The sequence below is a fragment of the Typopeltis vanoorti genome, chromosome 14 (assembly GCF_054136105.1).
Source record: "Typopeltis vanoorti isolate ZY-2024b chromosome 14, IOZ_Tvanoo_1.0, whole genome shotgun sequence".
Lineage (NCBI taxonomy): Eukaryota > Metazoa > Arthropoda > Arachnida > Uropygi > Thelyphonidae > Typopeltis > Typopeltis vanoorti.
This window is the reverse complement of record NC_143562.1, coordinates 115,049,538-115,074,436: the sequence shown is the minus strand read 5'-3', so window position 1 is coordinate 115,074,436 and position 24,899 is coordinate 115,049,538. Positions and strand designations below refer to the sequence as shown.

The following is a 24,899-nucleotide window of genomic DNA, read 5'->3' as shown; positions in this document are numbered from 1 at the left end:
AAGGCAATCCAAAAGAATTTTATTGTTATGTTGCAAGCAAAAGAAAGAATGAATGTGGAAGAATAACTTTATTGAATGCAGATGGTACATGAGTGTCGGAAGCTAAGGAGATTGTTCAGTTAATGAGTGCTCACTTTGCTAAGATATATCAACCAGGTGTATGTAGCATGGTGCTACTGCTACGTTGGATGAAGAGTTAGAGGTTCATGAAAATGAGGTTGAAGAGCTCTTGCATAACCTGGATAAGAATTTGTCAATAGGGACAGATGGAATATCTGCCCGTTAGTTAAAGGAATGTTCAGCTGAATTGGCTAGGCCTTTCACACATTTGTATAACTTGAGTCTCAGCTCAGGAATGATACCACAGGAATGGAAGGAATGTATGATATTTCCATTGCACAAGGGTGGTTCAGAAACTGATGTCTCACTACCGACCTATTAGTATCTCTTGTGTGGTAGTGAAGATTTTAGAGAAGTTGGTAAGAACTCGCATACAGAAATGGGTAGACAAGCATTCTATACTCTGCAGGGAACAGCATAGGTTTTCTAAAGGAAGATCATGTTTTAGCAATTTGCTCATATTTTATAACAATGTTACGGCCGAGTTGGATAAAGGGAATGGATACACTACGATAATGTTGGATTTTTCTAAGGCATTTGATAGGATACCACATGATATGCTATTGTGCAAACTGGAGAATATGGGATTGGAACATAATCTATTGACTTGGATCAGGGGATGGTTGACAGACTGATATCAAAAAGATGTATACAGTGCCAAATCTGCCAGATTTAAGGTAACCAGTGGTGTATCTCAGGGTTCAGTCCTTGGGCCATTATTGTTCAGTCTATACATTAATAACATCAAGGAGAGTCTATCATCAGATTTGCAATTATTTGCTGATAATGTGAAGATAGGCAGATCAATCAAGGATGCTACTGATATTCAGCAATTACAAAATGGGTAGATTGATTTGAATAGACTGGAAATCTGGACAAACAAAAATGGCTGTCAGTTTAACATTTGTAAGTGTAAAGTTATGCACTTTGGCATGATTAGAGTTCCAGCGGCATATTATATTAGTGGGGATTATGCTACAAGAAACTGAAGAGGCAAGGGATCTTGGTGTATTGGTGGATAAGAATTTAAAGTTCAAAGGTCACATAGCAAAAGTTGCAAATACAACTCAAAGGATAATTGCTATGTTGAAGCGAACTTTGACATGTAAGGATAAGGAAGTAATTTCATTTCTTTATAAGGCTTTGATAAGACCACACCTGGATTATTGTGTGCAGATTTGGTCTCCCGGGTTCCAAAGGGATAAAGAAGCTGTAGAAAGAGTGCAAAGAAGAGTTACAAAGATTATATCTGGATTATGGGATTTAGATTATGAGGACAGATTGCGAGTATGTGGATTACAGACTCTGGTTAACAGGAGAAAGAGGGTTGATATGATAGAGAGAGAGAGAGATCTGTAAACTTTTGAATGGGTGTTATATCATTTCAACTGATGAAATTTTTTGTTATATGAAAGGTGGGGAGAGAACATGGTGGCATCCATGGAAGTTAAATTTATTTGCAGTCAAGAAAGGGGGTAAGAGCTAGGTTTTTCTCCCAGAGAGCAGTGAGTGAGTGGAATAATTTGCCCTTACGGGTAGTGAGTGCATCTAGTGTGAATGAATTCAAGGGTAGGTATGATAGTTGGGTTGGGTAATGTACAGCCTCCCTCGATGAGTCCTTGACTCCCTGGAGGTCTCAGATAATAATAATAATAATAATAAAAATCATTAGTTTGTTATCAAGGTATGATAGCCCTGAATTAAGATTGGTTATGATGACAAACGATTTCAGTGTATAGGCTGTGTGGAAGGAAAGAATGGATGCAAGTTTTATGGAAGAATTGATTTATATAAGATGGATCCTGCACATGAATGCATTTCATATTAGTACATACATACATACATACATACATCGTCAAGGCCCTCCCCTCCTAATTGGGTTGTGGGGGCAACAGCTGCAAGAGGAACTTCCAATGGTCACGATCCTCTGCCACCGAGCTCAGGTGTTCTGGTGGGATTCCCAAACGTGTCCACCCAAGGTTTTGGATATAATCTATCCAGTGAGTCTTTGGCCTTCCACGTGGCCTCCCACCTTGGCAAAGAGGGCCTGATGAGGGAGCCTCTCTTGTGGCATTCTGACCAGGTGCCCGTACCAACGTAACTGTGATCTCTCAACACAGAGAAGCAGCGGTTGAGTATTGAGGGTTTCCCGAATTGCAGAGCTTCTGACTCTGTCGAGTCTTGTCAGTCCTGCAACCCCTCGAAGGAACCTCATTTCTACTGCTTGGATTCGTCTCTGCATTCTTTCGGTCATTACCCAATTCTCATGACCATAGGTGAGGATGGGGACATAGACTGTATTGAAGACAGCCAGCTTTGCCTTCTGGCTTAACTCCCGCTTCAGTACTACCGAATTGCCAAACTCCTGCAATATTGAGCTTGCTAAGCCAATTCGAGTATCTAGCTCTACGTCCCATTTTCCATCATTCGTGAATATGGACCCAAGGTATTTAAACTTCTCCACCTGCCTCATTGGGACTCCACTTACATTTAGAGTGCACTGGGATGGTTGTTTTGAGACCACAAATGTTTCAGTTTTGGCCACACTGATCTTCATTCCGGTGTCTGCACAAACAGCTATATACCTATCCAGGATCTGCTGGAGGTCATCTGTGGAATAGCTAAGCAGAACTAGGTCACCTGCAAAAAGCATTCGTCCAATGCTACATCTTCCAATTCTGACACACTCACTGCCTCGGCTGTGCCTATCAATCCAGTCCATAAATATTATGAAAAGGAGGGGTCACAGAACCACAGCCTTGGTGGAGGCCAACGGAGGCTGTGAAAGGTTCAGACTTTGTGCTGTTTTTACCCTGACACAAAACTCTGGGCATTCATACAGGGACTTAATGGTGGCTAATAGTTGGCCATCCACTCCATACTCTTGTACTACTTGCCAAAGCTTATCCCGAGGAACCCGGTCATATGCCTTCTCCAAGTCCACAAAACGTGTAGACATTCTTGGCATATTCCCAAGATTTCTCAAAGACTTGCCTTAAAGTGAAGATATGGTCAGTTATGCTTCTACCAGGACGAAAGCCACATTGTTCTTCCTGGAACTTTGACTCAACTATGCTCCTGCACCGTCTTTCCAAGCACCTAGCATACACTTTCCCAGGCAGGCTGAGCAGAGAGATGCCACGATAGTTACTGCAATCCTTTTGGTCTCCCTTCTTGAAGACTGGTATTATTATGCCTGTCTGCCATTGCTTTGGTGCTCGCTCAGATATTCAAGCTACCTGACACACACGAGTCAGCCATAGAACACCGTCTCGATTTAAGGCTTTTAGCATTTCGGGCCGAATTTCATCATCGCCAGCAGCCTTGCCCGATTTTAGCGATTTTATTGCTAAATGGACCTCTTCTGCTGTGAGACTAGTCATTGCCCCGATCTGCACCTCTTGGATGTCCACAACTGCTGGGCCACCCGGGTTAAGAAGGCTCTCAAAGTATTCCCTCCATCTGTGGAGGATATCCTTCTCGGTTGTTAAAAGTGCACCATCAGAGGCCTTAATTGCCCTTGCTGTGCACGATTTCCACCATCGAAGGCAGTGGATGGTCAGCCAGAATTGTATTTGCATAGGATGAGTCTAATCTTTCTCTAAAGGATTCCCAAGCCTTCTGCTTTGCTGTCTTTACTGCCTCAGCAGCAGCTTTTCGTGCCTCAGCATACCGCAAACGCATCTCAGGTGACCTGACCCTAAGCCATGTTAGGTATGACTCCTTTTTTGCCCAGACAGTTTTTTTTGACTTCTTGGTTCCACCAAGGTGTCCTTTTCTCACTGCCTGTTGCCTCGCCGAGCCGCTTTCTGCCACAGCATGAGAATGCAGAGGCAGCGACAGCTGCTCTGAACAGCTTCCACTCCTCCTCAACGTCTGCAGTATGCTTGGGAATCTCTTTGAACCTGGAGGAAATGTCATCTGCAAAATTCTTCCTCACAGCCTCATTTTCCAATGCCTCCCATTTCACTCGGTATAGCTGCTTAGGCCTACCAGCTTTGATGGTAGCATCTGGTTTCTGAAGTCGTAGAGTCCACACAACAAGGTAGTAGTCAGTTGACAGTTCTTTCCCTCTTCTCACACGAATGTCCAACACTGAGAAAAATAGGTCTGCTGAGACTATAAAGAAGTCAGTCAGAGAATTTTGTTCTAGTGTATCCCTGTATACTTATGGACTTCTTGGTGCTGGAAGAAGGTATTCATTATGGACAAGCTATTAGTACAGCAGAAGTCCAATAATATCAACCCATTTGCGTTAAGGTCAGGGGTGCCGTTCCTCCCAACCACACCCCTCCGTGACTTGATATTAGTAATATTCTTGATGTTAGTTTAGTTTAGTTTATACCAATAAATAATTATGCCAGATTAAACTTAATACAGATAGTCAGGAAAAGTAGATTATGATGGAAAGAAGGGTGAGAATGTGTACATTTCTGTTAATGATACAAATGTGCATTATCATGAAGGTGATTATGAGGAGAGAACATTAAGTGCCCATCCAGTTTGGACTTATTATTATTATTACGTGACACCTCCAAGGAATCCAAAGACTCATTGAGGGAGGGCACCCACTCCATAACTCTCCATCTCCACCACTCAGTCCACCAACTACAGGAAACCACAACTACCATCACAACGGCATCTACTCACCACCATCACTGTATATTCATGGACAATCACAAATATCTATGCCCACGTTTGGATTTGAACCTGCTGCCTTTTGGCTGGAGAGCAGATACGCTAATCACTCGGCCAACAAGACCAGCATTAAGTATCTGCAAGAATATCCGTGTAAGTACAGCATTAGTTGTGAACATTCCAAAAGTATCATGCTGTATCTATTTCCCTTGGGTGTTATGTCATGTCATAGCTGAAACATTATTATAAAACATGAGCAAGTTTCTCAAACCTGACTCTCCCTTATTAAACCTGTATTGCTCTTTATAAAGTATGGATTCACTGTCAGCCCATTTCTGAATGTAAGCTCTTATCAGCTTTTCTAGAATCTTAAATACTTCTAGAGATATTGGTAGGTCAATAGTTATGCACATCAGTCTTTGCACTACCCTTGGGCAATGAGATTATCATACACTTTCCAGCCCTGTGGATTCTTCACTGTTCTGAGACTCAAATTACACCATGTTACCATGCCAAAAGCGTCTGGACACCCCTCCCTCCCCATTGCTCTGAATGAGTATGAATGAGTATGTTGCCGTACTCATTCATATGATGCAGATGCACATCTGCAAGGCTCTATAAGCATGGACATGTGGGCATTAGTAGTGCAGACATTCCTTGCTATTAGGGTGAGTGGATGACAGGAGTTGAGTTCATTCAAACGGGGGTATGATAGTTGGAGCCCGCAAGTTTGGTCATTCGGTCCGAGAGATTTCTTTTACATTGCACGTGTTCTGGTATACTATTAGTGAGTTTATTGTGAAGTGAAAATGTGATGGAACCACCAAATCCCTCCCCCAAACTGGTAGGCTCAAGAAACTGACAGATCAGGACTAGTGAACTCTCAAGCATGTTGTCAAAATAAATCAGTCAGCCTTAGTAGATAACTTCTGCATGAGCTGTGGAACAGATACCTATGACAGAACTATTTGCCGTGTGGTATTTGCCCTTGGGTTTCATGGTTGTGCTGTTGCTCTCAAGTCCTTGATTACACCTGCAAATGCCTGGTGTCATCTGGAATGGAGCTAACAACACCATCAGTGGACTGTGGATCAATGGAAGAGGGTCTGTGAAGTGATGAATCATGATTTGGAAATCCACTGGCATGTCTGGACCTCAGTGCCTGGTGAACAATACTTGAAGGAATGCCTTGTATCGACTGTGAAATTTGGAGATGGTAGCATAATGGTCTGAGACTTTTTCATAGTTTGGATGGGGGTTCATTGGTTTTCTGTACAGATCTTTAAACACTGCTGTCTACTATGACATATTAGACAGTTCTGTTCTGCCCACACTGTGGCAACAATTTGGAATAGGCTGTTTATTATATCAGCACGATAATGCACCTGCTCACAAAGCAAGGCCCCTAGCTCCGTGGTTTGAAGACAAGAAGGTGGAAGAACTAAACTGGCCAACCCAAAGTCCCAACCTCAACCATATTGAAATTCTTTGGGATTAATTGGTATGTACAATATACAACATGTAATTGTACATTCCTTAAAATCATTTTTGTTTTCTGTCTCTGCACACACTCCAAGATTACTTTCAAACCTTGGCGATCAAACCTAGCACAAAAATCCACTTGTTGTCTAATCAAAGCTGTACAATGGGACAACCATTGCTTTACCTGTCATGGTCAATATCCTCCTCAGTATACCAGCAATTCTCTGAGATGTCTTCACAACCATTGCAATATAGCTTCTGGATTTCAGATTTCTATCTCAACTTTACATTTAGTTGCATTAAACTGGCAACCCCATTCATTTACCCACCTTTCTAGCTTATTTGAATTCTCTTGAAGAGCCAAAACACCAGCACTATTACTAATAACCCTCCTAAGTTTCACATCATCTGCAAACAACCGAATATCTTCATGTTGTCTCATGACAGTATCACTGACATCAAGATTGAACAGTAATTGTCCTAGTATTAAATTCTGTGGAAATGATTTTGTAACTTTGTACTCTCTGATCCTTCTTCTCCTACAGCTTTCTGATAGATATCAAGCAGTTGTAGGAAAAGCAGGTAAATTAAGAACCTCTAACCCAGTGGTTCTTAACCGGTGTTCCGCAGAAGGTGAAAAGCTGTTCTGCGAGAAGTTCTGGAATTTGTCATTTTAAAATTAATTTATCAGCACAAATTAATTTAATGATGGTTTAATTAATTATTAATTAATTATCAATTATTGATTAATAATAAAAAATCAGCTAAATTATCAATTAATTATTAATTTATACATTACAAAATAACCAAGGTGTTCCGTGAAAATTTCAGGATTTGTGAAGTGTTCTGTAGTCGAAAAAAGTTTGAGAAACACTTCTCTAACCTGATATCCAAACCCATATGTTACAATTGAAAAACCAAATTTTTATGTGGTACCCTGTCAAATGCCTTTGGGAAAGAAAGAAAGACTGTATGCCTTGCTCTCATTCACTGCCCTTTTGACCCTGTTATATATAAAAATTAATCAGATTACTAAAACAAGATTACATTTAACAAATCCATACTGGGCTCCATAAATATTGCCCTCATCTGCCCAATTCTGTATATGATTTCTTATCGATTTCTCCAAAATCTTAACAACTACAGAAGAAATAAAATACAAGCAAGCTCTACAATGCGATATCCTCATTCTACTATACCTTTATGCCTTTATTATTATTACTATTATTATTACGGGCAACTCCAGGGAGTCATTGGACTCATCGAGGGAGGCCCCAAATCATACATCACAACTATTTGACATTCATACAGTATCTATCATACCTCGCCTTAAACTCATTCACTGTCACAGCATCCACCACAGACTCAGGGAGCGCATTCCACTCATTCACTACTCTAAAAGTAAAGAACCCAGCTCTAACACCTTTACTAACCACACTTTTGCCCAGTTTCCATGGATGTCCCCTAGTCCTCCCACAACCAGCCCTGTTCTCAAAAATATCTTCTGAATTAATTTTATAGAAACCCTTCAGTAATTTGAATGTCTCAATCATATCTCCCCTCCTCCGCCTATCAACCAATTTTTGCAACCCACAAATCCTCAATCTGTTCTCATACGGTTCATTCCACAGACCTGCTATCATCTTGGTCACTCGCCTCTGGATCCTCTCCACCTCCTCCCCATCAAGAAGAAACCTAGGTGACCAAATCTGAGCACAGTAGTCTAGATGGGGTCTTATCAAGGCTCGATACAGAGGAACAATAACCTGCTTGTCTCTGCTTGTCATCGTATTCTTCAGCAACCAAGTGATTTGATGAGCTGTTTTGGTCACTTTTGCAATGTGTCCCCTAAATTTCAATTCCTTATCTACCAACACTCCTAAATCTCGTGCCTCATCAATTTCCTGGAGCACTGTTCCACCAATGCAGTAAACTGCCGCCAATCTTTTCATCCCAAAATGCATAACCTTACATTTTGCCACATTAAACTGACATCCATTCTCCTTAGCCCAGACCTCCAATCTATCCAAATCATCCTGCAAAATTTTGACGTCATCTGCATTCACTATTGCCCTACCCAACTTCGCATCATCCGCAAACAAATGAACTGTTCCTCTCAGATCATTTCCTATATCATTTATGAACAAATTAAACAGCAGTGGTCCAAGAACAGATCCTTGTGGCACACCACTAGTCACAGGCCGTCTTGTGGACTCTACTCCCGAGTAAACCACTCTCTGATATCTCTCCGTCAACCACCCTCCTACCCATCTCACCAACCCTATGTCCATTCCCATATGCTGCATTTTACTGATTAGAATTCCATGTGGAATCCTGTCAAAGGCCTTGGCAAGGTCCAGTAGAATCACCGTAAACCCATTACCCTTATCCAGTTCAGCCGTCACTGTGTTATAATACGTGAGCAAGTTACTGAGGCATGACCTACCCTTCACAAAACCATGCTGTCCCCGATACAGTATCCCATTTTCTTCTATCCAATCTTGTATTTTCCTCTTGACTATTTTCTCTAAGACCTTGACAATGATTCCTGATATGCTAATCGGTCGGTAATTTACTACAGCAGTCTTGGAACCACCTTTATGCAGTGGAACTATTTTCCCCTCTTTCCACCCGCTCGGGACTAACCCAGACCCGAGACTCAAATTAAACAAAATGGTCAAGGGTACTGACAATTCTTTAGCTGCTTCTCGTACAACACGAGCTGGTATACCATCCAATCCCACAGATGTATTGACATTGAGGTTATGCAATAGACTACTCACCTCCACTTCATTAACCACAATTCCCGTATAATCTACTGGTTTATTCGTTTCAGCAATCTCACCACCTGGATGATATACTTTTGCAAAGTGCTCACTCAGTAACTCAACTATCTCAACTGATTCAGTTACCTCCCTACCATCGGCATTCTTTAAAATCAATCTGCCATGTACATTTTTCCTTTTACTTGCTACATATCTAAAAAACAGTTTAGGATTCTCTTTAGCCTGCATGGCCAATGTTCTTTCGTAATCCTTTTTTGCTTTTCTTACCACACTCGTCACCCTTCTGGCCTGTGCTTTATACCGTTCATGTGCCCGCCGGTCACCATTCTCCTTAAATTCCCTCCATAGTTGTTTCTTTTTTTGCAACTCAAGCTTAATGGTGTTATTCATCCATTTAACCCCTACTTGATTTATTATTCGGACTCTAGGTATACAGTCAGCCATTGCTTCATGCAAGCACTTCTTAACTACCTCCCATGCACTATCAACTTCTAGTCCTTGCAGTTGTACATGCCATGGCACTGAACCAATCAAACTCCTAAGCTTGTCATACTTTCCAGCCCGATAATTCCACATGTACCCTGTCTTAATTGAAAATTCTACACCTTTAGCCACCTCCCAAGTTAAGACCCTATGATCACTCTCACCGATTGGTGGCAATGTGGTCATATTTGTTACAGCCAAATCCTCAGATGTAATTACTAGGTCAAGTACTCTCTGACCCCTAGTATTTTCCATTACATGCTGTCGCAGATAGTTATCCCTTAATAACCGCATAAAATCCAGTTCCTTCCTCCCGTGTGTCCTCTCCTCACTCCAATCAATGCGACCATAGTTGAAATCTCCCATAATAATCACCTTCCTTCCACCCATTTCTTCTATTTGCTTGTGCATACTATCACCACCATCTTTTCCATCACCAGGTCTATAGCAGCACCCAATTGTATATTTAGTTCTGCTAGCCACAATCTCACACCAAATGGCCTCAAATGTGCTCTTTTCTCTATCCTGCAATTCAACTTCTATTCTCCTTGGCTGGAGCTCATCCGCTATCATCAACAATACTCCTCCCCCCATTTTATTCTCTCTGTCATTCCTGTCATTATGTTTAAGATGAAAAGATAAGAGGAGATAAAATGAGCAACAGTGGATAACAAAAAATATATGAAAGAAATAAGGAACAATAAAAAAGATAAAAAGAAAAGAGGAGATAAAATGATATAAGAAACAATAGATGAGAACAGAAATATTTTTGAAAGTACTACAGAACATTATCAGAAAAAAAAAAAATAATAATAATACTAAAAAAAAAATGAAAATGGACAAGATAAGCAAAGATAAAAAAAAAAAAAGCATAATTTAAGAGGCTGGACAGTCTTTTTGAGACTTATATAACACCATAAGCGGTGTTGAAAATGCCATGACATGGAACAGGAAGAAAAACAAAAAAGCAGTATCCCAGTAATATAAATAAACAATCAGTGAATGATATGAAAAAGAATAAATACCAAGAGAAGATTGAATTATAATAGAAATGATGAAAGTAGCAGAGAAATATCAACAGAAAATAATCCATTTAATAAATGCCCTAAAACAGAAAGATATTTCAAACAGGAACAAGGCTATTATCGTACTCGTGTTCAAAACAGGGTAATAAGAAGAAAAAAAAAAGAATAAAAAATTACAGACCTATAAGCCTGCTGTCAGAAGTTTATGAACTATTTATAAAAATAACTGTGCTAGGTGGCATAAGTTAGACATTGGACTAATGTCTAACTTATAAAGTAAATAAAGTAAATTTTATATTTACTTTCTTTACATTGGTAATAAGTAAGTAAATTTTATATTTAAATGTGTACCGATATTGTTTGAATTGTTGATTAAGTATTGCTGTGAGATATTTGAGTGTGGATGTGGTGTTTAGATAAATTCCTTAGGTGATATTATCATAAATTCATTGTTTTTGTTAGCATTTGACACTCAGTTAGGAAAACTGAGTGTCAAATGGAGAGAGAGCCATGCTAAATATCAGCCTGCATGTTATAAGAAAAGAAAGCAAAGAATGAAGATATAAGAAAAGAAACAAAAAGTGTTGGATATAGGGAAAGATTTTAAAATTAAAATGGAGATGGGCAGGACATGTTGCATGGATGAAAAGTGATAGATGGTTAAAAACAATCACCCAGTGGCAATCATATGAAAGAAGATGGATGCTTGAACAACCAGTGAGAAATTAGAAGAATGACCCAATGGAGATGGCTGATGAATGTTGTCATCAGGAAACCCTCAGCATAAAGATGGAGACAAATGGGGAGGCCTATACCTAAAATTGACTATGAAAAGGGCTTAGAAGCAGATTCATATTATTTGTATTAATTTATGAATATTATTATGTATCACTTATTTACTTGTTTATTTATTTTTCTGAATGCAGGTTCTGGATAGTGTACAAAGTGATGTTCAGGGAATGAATGATTGCTGTAGAGATATGATGGAGCAGCTGAAGGTATATAGGGATTTATATATTTCCTAGTAAAGAAATATAGATATGTGTACATAAATCATAATTATTAGGATTTTTTTATGTATATCTTTTTCTTCATCATGGAAATTCCCTTGAAAAGGAGTTAACGTATTTGCCAGCGTATAAGACAAACTTTTTTTCTTTGAAAATAGGTCTGATAAACAGGGTGCATCTTACACGCCGATACTCAGTTTTTTATTGTTTTCATTTCTGGAAATTTTCTCTTGTTCCGAATTATGCGATTTCTTTATTGCTTCCTTGCGGTGTGTGAGAGCATTCCAGTTACGTAGAGCAGTGTTTCTCAAACTTCAGACATCTGCGTTCATATGATTGGTGCGGTATTAACAAAAGATCGTGCTACTAAATGACAAAGACAAGCCGACAGTTGAGTTGAAATGCCAATTCTCTTCAACCGAATTCCTTGTATAATATCTGAAACACATTCACTATATATTTCTTCGTTTTAACACGTTCGCTCAAAAAAACCATATGTTGCACTGGCAACATATGGTTTTGCTTGAGTCATACAGCATTTTCTGTGGGAGGGAGGTCATGCAATTCATTATAGTACTATCATAATTATCCTGTACACCCCCATTAGGGTACATATCAGAAATTTGATGATGGTTTTCTTTTACCCAGTTGTCTGTTTTACTTCCGAGTTTCCAGGAAGAAAAATCTTGCCACATCTGTATAAGATTAGCTAATTCCCCTTCACCTGAAAATCCTTAATAAATGTACTTTGCATCCAAGACAAGATTCAAACCTAGGACTCTCCAATTAAAAGTCTTCATTGATATACACTATGTGCTTCTTAGACAGTAGCATCACTGGAAAACTATGAAACAGTTTGATGTCAATGAATAATCACGTATATGAAAAAGAGGTAGTGATATTGCAAACTCCTGAGAAATATCTGCATTAAGTGAACTCCGAAGAGAAAAAAAATTATCCTTTCTATGCTGAGGACAACTGGTAACCCAACTACAAATGATAGACCATAAATAGCAATCTGCTGAGAAACCCTCTATCAAACCTTTTTTGATAGAGAGCTTTCTTGAGCTGTTATGTTACTCACCATCTTTAGTTAGCTGATAGCTATTGCTTGTCGTAAAGTCATCCTCAACCTGCTTACTTATTTAGTCTTAGGTGGTATGAAAAAAAAAATGTCATGATTAGTCTTTGAGGGAGAGTTTCTGAATTAGCTAATAAAAAAAAATAATAATAAAAAAAAAATAATAATAATAATTAGAAAATTAATTAAGACATTAAAATATGCAGGAGGAATACAGTCATGATACAATTTTAAACCAGAGGTAGAAAATGAAAAAAATATGAAATGTGAATAGAAGCTGAAGTAGAAAGCTTTCTACCAGAAATGATCAAATATGGCCTTAACATCAAGACTCATCAATGCAAAGATGGGTTACAAACATATCAGAACAAGTGCCGTTTTTATCCCGGTTGTCTCTAATTACACTGTTTGTTGAAAAATGTATTGCACAGCCTGCAGATGTCTCTGTACCTTATTCAGTACTACAATAGGAATGTTTTATGCTCTCGAACTTCACGGATACATTGAATTTTATTCTATGCGTTAATGATGCATAGCTGAAAATTGCCACGGACTCCCTGAAGACCTTTCACGTATCCCCGCAGGTATGCGTACCACACTTTGAGAAACATTGATGTAGAGTTCAGTGGATGCACATGCGCTGTCATCGACGATCACAGCTGTGTCCTGTTTGTTTAAGCTTTCCAATTGTTGTCGCAGTTGTGAACGGTGATAAATGTCTGCTGTTAAATTTTCTCTAAATTTCTTGGCAAATTATGGCTGAAAAACATCGGTATTGTTACAATATTGCAGACAAGCTACGTGTGATTACGTATGCTAAAGAACATGGAAACAGGACTGCAGAGAGGCATTTTGGACCATCCCCAACTGAGAAAATGATAAGAACTTGGCAGAATCAGGAAGATTATTTAAAAAAAGCAACTCACAGTAAACATAACCTACCAAGTGGAACTGCAAAATGGCCAGAACTTGAGGCAGAACTGAATACTTGGATTTTAGACCACAGAAAAGTGGGACTTTCAGTGTCTACAAAATGATTATTCATCAAGCGAAAGCGATAGCCACTAACACAGGGATCGCCAACTTTACTGGATCAACACCATGGTGTTCAAGATTCAAGAAGAGAAACCACCTATGTATGCAGACTAAAACAAAAATATCACAAAAGATGCCAGCTGAATATGAAGAAAAAATGATCGAATTTCATCGATTTGTCATTAATGCAAGGAAACGAGAAAATTTTGAACTTGCGCAAATAGGAAACATGGACGAGGTTCCAATGACTTTTGATGTGCTCTCAAACAAAACTGTAGATTCCAAGGGCACTGAAAGTGTTACTATTAAAACTTTGAGGCACGAAAAAACTCACTACATGGTTGCTTTATTCTGCTGTGCTGATGGGACAAAATTGCCACCACTATTGATTTTTAAAAGGAAGACGCTACCCAAAGAAAAACTGCTTAAAGGAGTGTTTGTACATGTTCATGCGAAAGGCTTAATGGATGGAGGAGGAATGAAGTTATGGATAGATAAAATTTGGTCTAGGTGCCCTGGTGGACTGTTGAAGAAGCCTGCCATGCTAGTATGGGATCAGTTTCGTTCTCACAGAACAGACGATGTTACAAATAAACTCAAGGAATTGAAAACTTGGTTAGCTGTAATTCCAGGAGGTCTAACTAGTCAGCTTCAACCTTTAGATGTCTGTATTAATAAACCATTTAAGGGATTTATGAAGGAGAAGTGGAACAGCTGGATGCAGTCTTCAGATTTTGAGGTTACGCCATCAGGAAGAAGGAAGAGGCCTAGAATTTTGCAAGTTTGTGAGTGGGTCAAAGCTTCATGGGATACTGTGAAAACTGAGACAGTGGTTAAATCATTTAAGAAGTGTGGAATTAATAATGCACTGGATGGTATAGAGGACAATTTGTTGTATGAGGACTCAGATTCTGATTTAGAAGAGGTTTGAAGTGTCTCTTCATTTAGCTCTGGAGATGAATTTCTGGGTTTTGACGATTAAAAGGTGGGTACTCTTTCCTAGTTAGATTAGGTATTTGTTGAAAGTAGACCTACTTATTACTTTATATTTGAAATACTGCAAATTCATTATAATATTCAGTGATAAAGTTTTTTTCCTGAAAAATGTGTACAAAAAAGGGGGCGCGTCTTATACGCCGGCAAATACGGTAATTTCTGGAATTTCCAGAAATAGTGGTAGATTAAGAGAAAAGCATTTTTTTTTTTTTTTAATTTTTACTTATTTATTTTTTTATCATTTGGTTATGAGATACCCTTTTAGAGCAATAGGTATAAATTTATCTAGCTGACCATTTATATGTTGCAGTACTTGAATTATCTTCACCATCAGTGTGGGCTGTTTTATTCTATTCATCAGCAGAGGACAAATAAAGGACTAAAATGTTATGTTGTTTTAAATTTCTTTCTTTCTTTTTTTTTTTTAATTTTTAAAAAAATTTTTTTTTTTTTAATATTGCTCCACATATGAGAGGCCTCACTACCAAAGCCTATAGAAAATAAATGCCATGTGTCAGTTATTATCAAGAGCAAAGCAGTGTATTAATATTCCTTTTGGAGAGCTGAAAAACCAGAATGGATGGCAACTGGGAGTAGCAGGATCAGTGAATCATCAGTGCTGTGCAGCTGTTGCTGTAAGTTTAGTAGAAATCTTGGCATACTTCAGTAATACTTCTGCTGAACTTTACCCATGGAAATATCTGTAGAAGAGATACTTCATCCTTTATCTTACAGACGCTGTTTCAGCTCTCTATGTCTTCTACAGGCATGGTCACTGTTTCGGTGAACTGGAAAACATCATTCCTACTTTCTGTTGGACCTATTAAAACAAGAGCAGACACTGCCTGACATTCCTTTCATTACAACTATAAACATATGGAACCTGCTGCTGCTGATTTTATTCAGTCTGCCTCTGTCTTCTCAAATAATCCTCCTTTCCCAATAACTACAACCTCCAACTCTTTAAGAAAAATTTCAATAGATTTCTTATTTCTCAGTCCACTTGCACCACACACATGGCATCAATGTGCTGTACATTACATAGAATTGACTGGATTGACTGTAATTAGGAATAGACAAAATAAGACTCGCAGACCTTATAACACACTTTGAACAAATAAATCCAATACTTTTGAAACTCTTGAACATAATATTCGACACAGGCATTATTCCACAACAACTAAAAACTGCAGTAATTACGCCAATATACAAACACGGCAAAAGAAATGATACTCAGAACTACAGACCAATAGCTACACTACCAGTCATCTCAAAAATTTTAGACTACACCAGACTACAGAACTATTTACAGAAGTACAACATCATCTCACAAACCCAGTATAGCTTTCAGAAAACAAAAAGCACCATTACTTTATTAGAAGACATCACCGACACAATAAACAAAGCTCTCGACAAAAACAAGTACGCCGTCCTTATACTGCTGGACCTAACCAAAACATTTGACACACTTGAACATGACATACTACTCACCAAACTATACTCAATAGGTATAAGAGGAACAATGCATACATGGTTCAAGAACTACCTCTCAAACAGAACACAAGTAAAAAATAGGTACATGTCACAGTCGGAATATACAAGTAAAACACGGTGTACCTCAAGGTGCCATATTATCACCCACTCTATTCAACATATACATTAACAATGTTCATAACATATCCACAAGAAGTCAAATATTTCAATACGCAGATGACACTGCACTACTAGCAATCCACACAGACATTAACACAGCTCTCTGCAAAGCACAACAAGACCTAAACGAATCACAACATACTTCCACCAAAACACAGATGTTGATAATACACAACCCAAGAATCATCTGCCCTGCATCACTATCGATACATTGTCACACATACTTCTGCATTAACAACAAAAATACTTGCCAATGTTCCGAAATCAAACCTGTAACACACGCAAAATACCTCGGTCTCTATATAGATTCCTACCTTAAATGGACAAAACATATAGAATACCTACGCACCAAACTCCGGATCATCGCAGCAAAACTCTTCCAAGTTAAAGACATTATTCCACCCAACATAAAAAAAAACTCCTATATCACGGTATCTGTGAATCCCTACTCAGATACGGAATAACAGTCTATGCAAATATATCAAACAGCCACCTAACAAAATTAGAAACACTACACAGGAAATTCGTGTCAACAGTGGTCTTGGACACCTTACACGCAACAACCAATATCCGACAAGCACATGGTGATACACAGAATTCTGAGCATTATAAACCTGAAACACTACATGACATTAACAAGGAATTACTTCAACATCACCTATCGAAACAACAGAGACACATATCGTATAACACGACCTACAACAACTCTCTACATCCCCACACTCTTCAACAACTCGTACGGTTCTTTTGTGAGATCACATCAGATACCCACGCAACTCAACAACCTACCAAGAAAGTTAAAACATGTAGTTAACTACAGAACATTAAAAAACGAACTCTGGAAAATATACCAACAAAGTTAAGAAACCATTAACACTAATATATACATCACAAATCACTAGCATCCAATGCCTACATCCCATACATAAACAGTAGCAACAACACAAATAGTGAAGGCTAAATCCCACTCTCTTCATAAAAGCTAACCCAAGCTTTGAAGTAGGTGGGATTAACTTGCCTCACTCATCTACAAGTAATCGTTATAAGCAAATTCAGAAATTTGTATGTATAATCACCCTTTGTCAAACTTTAAAAAAAAAAAAATAAATAAAAAAAAAAATAAAAAATTCTACAAAAAATTCTGTTTAATCTTCATTGTTAATATTAGAAGAACATGTGTTGTAAATACATAATATAGAGACAAAAAAGTATTATTAAAAATTTTAATTGAAATCCAATGTAGGAATTGCAGCACTTAGTGCTGAACTCTGTAAAATTATAAGGTGCAATGTCACACAAGATGTTTATTGTATGTATAAATATTTTACCAATCAATAAAATAAAAAAATAAAAAAATTACATAGAATTGACTGGAAAAGCCTGTTATATACATCACATCAAAACAGGGTATGAACATAAATTTAAAGAGGCCTGTGACATTCATATCAATCACCCTAATCTTAACAATAATGATGGTCTAAAAATTCCAAGCATGTGTAAGACACATATTCTATCTACTCAACCTTTCTCCCTAAGAGTTAATTATAAATAAGACCATAGGAAATCCAGGATCCTAAGTCTAATATAACAACTCTCATGTTAAATTAGAACAACAGTTTACTGTAACAAAACTATCTATATGAAAGAATGTTTCTCTGACGTTGTCTTAAATAGAATATAGCTTTGATGTAGTTAATTTATTTTATTTCATTTATTTATTGTAATTTTTTTTATTTTATTTTCATTAGAGTTCAGGTCAGTAGAATAACTATTGATCAAATCATTCTCTTCAGCATACTGTGTAAAATGTAATTTAGCTTGTCTCTGTATATACGAGGGTGATCTGAAAAGTCCTCTCGGCCTAACAATGAAAAACGAATTTATAATTTCAAATTTTTTTTTTTCAACATAATTTCCCTTAAGACTAATACATTTATTCCAGTGATGCTCCAACACTGTTATCCTGTCTATGTAGTGGTTCTCAGTAAGGGCAATCACCTCTTTTTTCGAAGAAAAACGCTGACCAGCGAGGAAAAGTTTTAGTTTTGGGAAGAAAAAAGCAGAGGGAACCAAATCTGGGGAATAGAGTGGATGTTCCAACAATTCATAGTGCAGATCCCTTAATTTTCCCATTGCCAATAAAAAAAAAAAAACCTTTGTGGGCAGGTGCATTGTTCTGATGAAAGATGATTTTTTTATTCTGCTTTCCGGAACTTTTCTCACGAATTTTTTTATCTACTCTAATTAAAAGATCAGAATAATATTCCCTGGTTATTGTTTTATCCTTTTCAAGATAATTAATAAACAAAATGCCTTTAGCATCCCAAAAAACCACTGATGCCATGGCCTTTCCTGCTGATGGAACTGACTTTGTCTTCTTTGGTGCTGAACCACCAGCTTCTGTCCACTGTTTTGACTCCTGTTTGGATTCTGGTGTGTAATGGTGAATCCAAGTCTCATCCGTAGTAATAAATCGATGCACAAAATCAGTTTTATTCTTGTTAAAACGCTCCAAGCACTGTTCAGATATTTTCATACAAGTGTGTTTTTGATCTGCTGTGAACAAGCGCGGCACCCATCTTGCGCAAAGCCTTTTCATTTGCAATTTTTCAAGCAAAATATATCTTACATGTTCTTTTGAAATGCCTATAGTATCAGCAATCAATTTCACGCACTTTGACTCGCTGATCATCCAATACCATATCGTGTACTTGATCAATGAATTCTAGTGGTGTTACATTTTTTGGAGGTCCTTCACGTGGATCATCTTCACGACTGGTACGACTATGTTTAAACTCGGCAGCTCATTTCTTAATTGTCAAAAATGAAGGAGAAGAGTGCCCATAAACTTTTATGAACTTCGAATGAATTTCTTTTGGCGTTAAACCTCCTTTTACAAAGAATTTTATAACTGCACGATACTCAATTTTATCCATTTCAAGGGATGCAGACAACACTTTTGCTTCAGACAGCTGTCTGAAGCAAAAGTGTTGTCTGCATAAAACAAACTACCTGATAGAATGACTTGCAATTTCACATGGATACTTATGACAGACATACCAACTCTGCTACTAATGCAGCATTTCTTGAGTGTTACTTTACTTTTTTCCATAAAGGAACCCTTCTTTTGTGCTTCTGTTTTTGGCTTGTGTGAATTTTGATTTCTTCATAGCTTTCTTATATATTTTCTTCAGTATGAGTTAATATTTGAGTAATATCTGGTAATGTTATTTGTTTCCGGTCAGATTTTCTTATTTCTTGATTAACTTCTTCCTGCGAGTTTACATTTTATGATTGCTGCTATATAACTGTTTGGTAGTGACTGTATTTTTATATGGTTTATACAAGAAGTTGTGACACTATTTCCACCTGTTTCTTTGCTTTTGTATGAAGCTGCTGATTGTATTAAGTTATACATGATAGCAGGTCTATCTAAATATCGTGCAATGTTATTGTTGTGATTTCTGTTTGCAATGTTTATATCACTGATTGCTATTAAATATTGAATTGATTCTGGACATGAAAGCCAACTATTTAATTCATGTATTCATGAGCGACTCTTCATATTATTTTGTGCTGGTGAAGTAAAAATGTACACAGTTTGAGTAAGGTTAATATATTGGAGAAGGGGCATAGGAATACTAGTTAGTTGGAAATGCATGAGAGATAAGGTAAACTTGATGATAATATGACAGTAGTATATGATGACATAGTAATGCATGTTAAAAACAATATTTTATGGAGTTATTAATATCTTTGACATGTTTATTAAACATGAGCATTGCAAAATGAGGAGGTTCCAGAAAACAACAACATAAGGCTGGTAAGTACATGGTGAGGATAGGAATGATTAGACTGAATTAGACTAGTGTCTAATTGCAGGTCAGTAATATACTAGTGTGTAATTTGGAAAGATGTTGAAGACTAAAATCTAGGATTAGGTTGAACATAGGCAGTGTCTCTGTGAAATTTCTTTAGAAGAGGGTGTGTGTGTTTTAGAAATTTCTTGAATTACATAATTACTTACATATTACAGTATTATTATTATTATTATTATTATTATTATGGGTATCTCCATGGAGTCAGTAGACTCATCGCGGGAGACCCAAACTAGCAAAACAATATCTGTCATATCTCTTCTTGAATTCATTTACAGACGAAGAGCTCACAACTAAGTCAGGCAATGAATTCCACTCATTCACCACCCTCCAGGCAAAAAACCTTGTTCTGACACCTTTGTTAACCACACTCTTCTTTAATTTCCAGAGATGACCTCTTGTTCTTCCATCACTATCACACAGCTGAAACATTTCCCCCGCATCAATCCTATAAAAATCTTTCAGTAATTTGAATGTTTCTATCATATCCCCCTCTTCTTGCCTATCAACCAATCTCTGCAATCTACAAGCTCTCAATCTATCAATGTAGGGAGCATTTTTTATATCACTCACCAACTTGGTCACTCTTCTCTGAACCGTCTCCACAGCCTCCTCATCTCCAAGTATATTGAATAAATTGATGTTGTATACACCCTCTGTCCAAAAAGAAACCGAACTTTTCAAAAATAGAAGAAACTAGTGGCCCCACCTTATTGCATCTTTTTTGTTGTCGAAACTGGCAACCTTCATTAGTGTTGTGTCAACTGTTTATGACATTTGTTTCATTAGAAGTCGTGTTATAGTGCCAAGAGTGACAATGTGTTTTGACGAAGGGTCAGAAAATAAGTTTAAAACAGAGCGCTGTGATTGACTTTTGTTTTAAACTTGATAAAAGTTTTACTGAAATGTATCAAATGCTTCGAAAAGCATACATTGATGAATGAATACTCAAGTTTACGAGTAATTTAAGCGATTTCAAAGTGGTTGCGAGGCGCTTGAGGATGACGAAAGTCTGGGCCTTCCAAAAACTGGACTGAGCGAAGTTAACACCCAAGAAGTGCATGATTTCATCAAAGAAAACCCGAAATTGTCCGTGAGATTGATTGAAGATGATTTGGGGATTCAAAAATCAACTGTGCACAACATTTTCACCGAGAGTTTGGGCCTTCGTAAATTGAATTCACGATTTGTTCCAAAATGTATCAAATTGAACACTGCAAGAACCTCATTCATTAAAACTGCTCGTATGAATTCAAACTTCCTTGAAATGATCAACACTGGTGACGAAACATGGTGTTTTGGGTATGAGCCCGAAATAAGGCACCAGAGTGCTGAGTGGAGACCATCAGAAGCGGGGCATCTGAAAAAAATCGCTTGGAGAAGTCAAAAGTAGAGACAATGCTGATTTGTTTCTACAATTCTAAGGGCATTATCCACAAAGAATTCATTTCGCCTGGCCAAACAGTCAATGGTAAGTTTTATCTCGAAGTTTTGAAGCGATTGATAGCGAGAATTCGTCGCATACGGCATGAATATTGTGATGCAGGCTACTGGTTACTTATGCATGATAATGCACCATCTCATCGTTTGAACATTGTGAGATAGTTTTTGAGCAAAAACCAAGTTTTTGTGTTAGATCACTCACCGTATTCACCTGATTTAGTACCCTGTGACTTCTTTCTCTTCCCCCGACTTAATTTCAGATAAAAGGAAAGCGATAAAACACCACTGAAAATGGTCTAGCAGCAGTAACTACGACCCTCAACAGTATCCCAAAAACTGCTATAAAAAACTCATTTAACAAATTAATTGACCGTGCCAAACGCTGTATCGAAGCTGAGGAAGGGTATATTGATTGAAATAAATGATTTGAATAATTATAATTGGCCTGTGTTTTATTTTCTATCAAAAGTTCTGTTTCTTTTTATACAGAGGCTGTAATAATGGCTATAAGAAGACTGCAGTACACTGGGTTTTTTTTGTATATATGCAAATGGTTGGAGCATTAGGAATAAAGGAAATGATTTGTGGCATTGATTGATTCAGTCTCTCCAAAAGGTTCTTGGTATATCAGTGAAACTTTGTTAACTGAGGAGGATGTTCTAACAGCGATAGAAATTGAAAGGTATAGCATATTTTGGCAGAATAGGGAAGGTAAAAGTGGTAGTGGAGTGCTACTCATGATAAGAGATGAACTGTGCTCTCAGGATGGAGAATCTTAGTGGAAATATCGCTAATGGTTTTGACAGTATATGGTGTGAGATGGATGTTTATAGGACAAAATATTTAATGGGATATTGTTATAGACCATGGAATATAGATGCTGATGAGTAGGAAATGTTTAGGCAAATTAGTTTGGCAAGCACAAACCAGGTGATCATTATGGGGGACTTCAACTGTAGTGATATAAACTGGTCAGAGGAGACAGGATGTAGTAATAAGGGAACTGAATTTTTGGATTTCTTGACGGACAGCTGTCTAAGGTAGCATGTAATGGAGGGGAACACAAGGAACAAAAGTTCTGGATTTGATCATAACATCAGAGGATCTGATTGTTACACAGATGGCATACTTGACCTCTGTTAGTGAGAGTGACGATCTAGTCCTGACTTGGAGGATGAATAGGCATGGGGGAGATATCAAAACAGAAAGAAGTTTTGTGGAATTATAAGGCAGGTGAGTATTATAGACTTAGAAACCAGCTTGCAACAGCAATGGATGAAAGAATTTAAAGGAAGAATGGTCGTTAGTTCATGGGAGATACTTAAGAAAAAAATGTTGGCAGCAATGACAGATTGTATACCTTGAGTGAAGAAGAAGATAAACCAATTTGGAGTCAAATGGATGAAAAAAGGAATGAAAGGGGAATTGCAGAAGAAAAATGTTATGGAAGGCATATAAAGAAAGGTGGAAAGCAATTGCAAGAGGAATATAAGGCTCAGGCTAGGAAAGTGACTAGTATTGTAAGGAGAGAAAAATTAGAATATGAGAGGAGATTGGCACTGCAATTCCAGGAATACCGAGTTATTTCGTTATGTGCTGAGTTGTAGGGAAAATGATAGTTGACAGATTATCTTGCTGGATGGAGATGGGAATCAAGTGACCAATGCATATTACATAGTTGAGTTGTTTAATGATCACTTTATTAGAGTGTTCTGTCCTGGTACTACAGGCTTTATTCCTAGAAGGATAACGAGTGGTGAAGTGCTAGAGCTGAATGAAGGTGATGTATTCTGAATACTGAGTACACTAAATGTCAATAAGGCAGAGGGACTAGATGGAATGTCACCATTCGTTTTAAGGGAATGTGCTATGGAACTGTGACTGTGCCATTAACTTGGCTGTTTAATGAAAATCTTGCAATGGGACAGGTTCTTGGAGAGTGGAAGGAGGGTAAGATAGTACCATTGCATAAGAATGGTGGTAGAATGGAGGTATCAAACTATAGGCCTGTTTTCATTTCTTCTGTAGTTGTTAGATTTTGGAGAAATTGATAAGATCTTATATACAGAATTGGGCAGATGAGGATAATATTATTTATGCAGGCCAACTCAGATTTGTTAAAGGGTGCTCTTGTTTTAGTAACCTGGCTACCTTTTACAATAGAGTAACAAGAGTAGTGGATGAGGGTAAGGCATACGCTGTTATTTTTTTGTATTTTTCCAAGGCATTTGCCAGAGTGTCACATGACAAGTTAATTTTTAAGTTGCATCTTATGGGTTTGGATATCAGGTTAGTGGATTGGATTGGTGATTGGCTCTGATAGACATCAGAGAGTTGTATATGGGAGAGCAGTATCAGGGTGTAGGAAAGTTACAAGTGGAGTTCCACAAGGTTCAGTCCTGGGAACATTGCTGTTCAATCTTTATGTCAATGATATTGTCACAGGACTAAAGGGAGATGTTCAATTGTTTTGAGATGATGTGAAGCTTGTGATGGTTATTAGTAATAGTGCTGATAAGCTAGAAAGGTGTGCAGAGGTATGGGGATGTCAGTTTAATGCAACTAAATGTAAGGTTTTAAAATTTGTGATCCACAGATGGGATGCTTCTTACTCACTTTGTGGAGTTATTCTGGTAGAAGTGGAGGAAGCGAGGGATCTTGTAATGATTGTGGATAGAGATTTAAAGTCCAGGGACATATTGCAAAGGTTGAGACGACATCTCAGAGAATTGCAGCAATGTTGAGGAGAATCTTGAAAATGAGAGATAAAAGTATGCCGGTCCCATTATATAAAGCTTTGATCAGACCACATCTGGATTTCTGTACTTAGATCTGGTCACCGGTATTTGAAGGGGATGAAATAACCTTCGAGAGGGTGAAGAATTGGATAAAAAATGATGTAAGGACTGTATAATGTTTATTATGAGGATAGACGATAGAAGGCAAAGAAGGGTTATTATTGTATTAACACTGAGGAAATTTTTCATATGGTAGATTGAGGGAAAGGAACAAGAACAACAGGTCATCTCTGGAAGTTGCAAAAGAAGGTGGTTATACATGATAGCAGGTCTATCTAAATATCGTACAATGTTATTGTTGTGATTTCTGTTTGCAGTGTTTATATTACTATTAAATATTGAATTGCAGATGATTCTGGACATGTAAGCCAACTATTTAATTCATTTATTCATGAGCGATTCTTCATATTATTTCGTGCTGGTGAAGTAAAAATGTACACAGTTTGAGTAAGGTTAATATAGTAGAGAAGG

At 37.7% G+C, this 24,899-nt stretch overlaps 1 protein-coding gene across 4 annotated transcripts in view; it reads left to right on the top strand.

Moving 5' to 3' along the window:
* Positions 1-24,899, top strand: part of Cog6 (conserved oligomeric Golgi complex subunit 6) — a 596,080-nt gene that overhangs the window by 62,470 nt on the left and 508,711 nt on the right. For all 4 annotated transcript variants that reach the window (XM_090403681.1, XM_090403680.1, XM_090403683.1 and 1 more), the window contains one exon: positions 11,461-11,532. In XM_090403681.1, the coding sequence (XP_090259807.1) occupies positions 11,461-11,532 (72 nt within the window). The remainder of the gene's footprint in view (positions 1-11,460; positions 11,533-24,899) is intronic.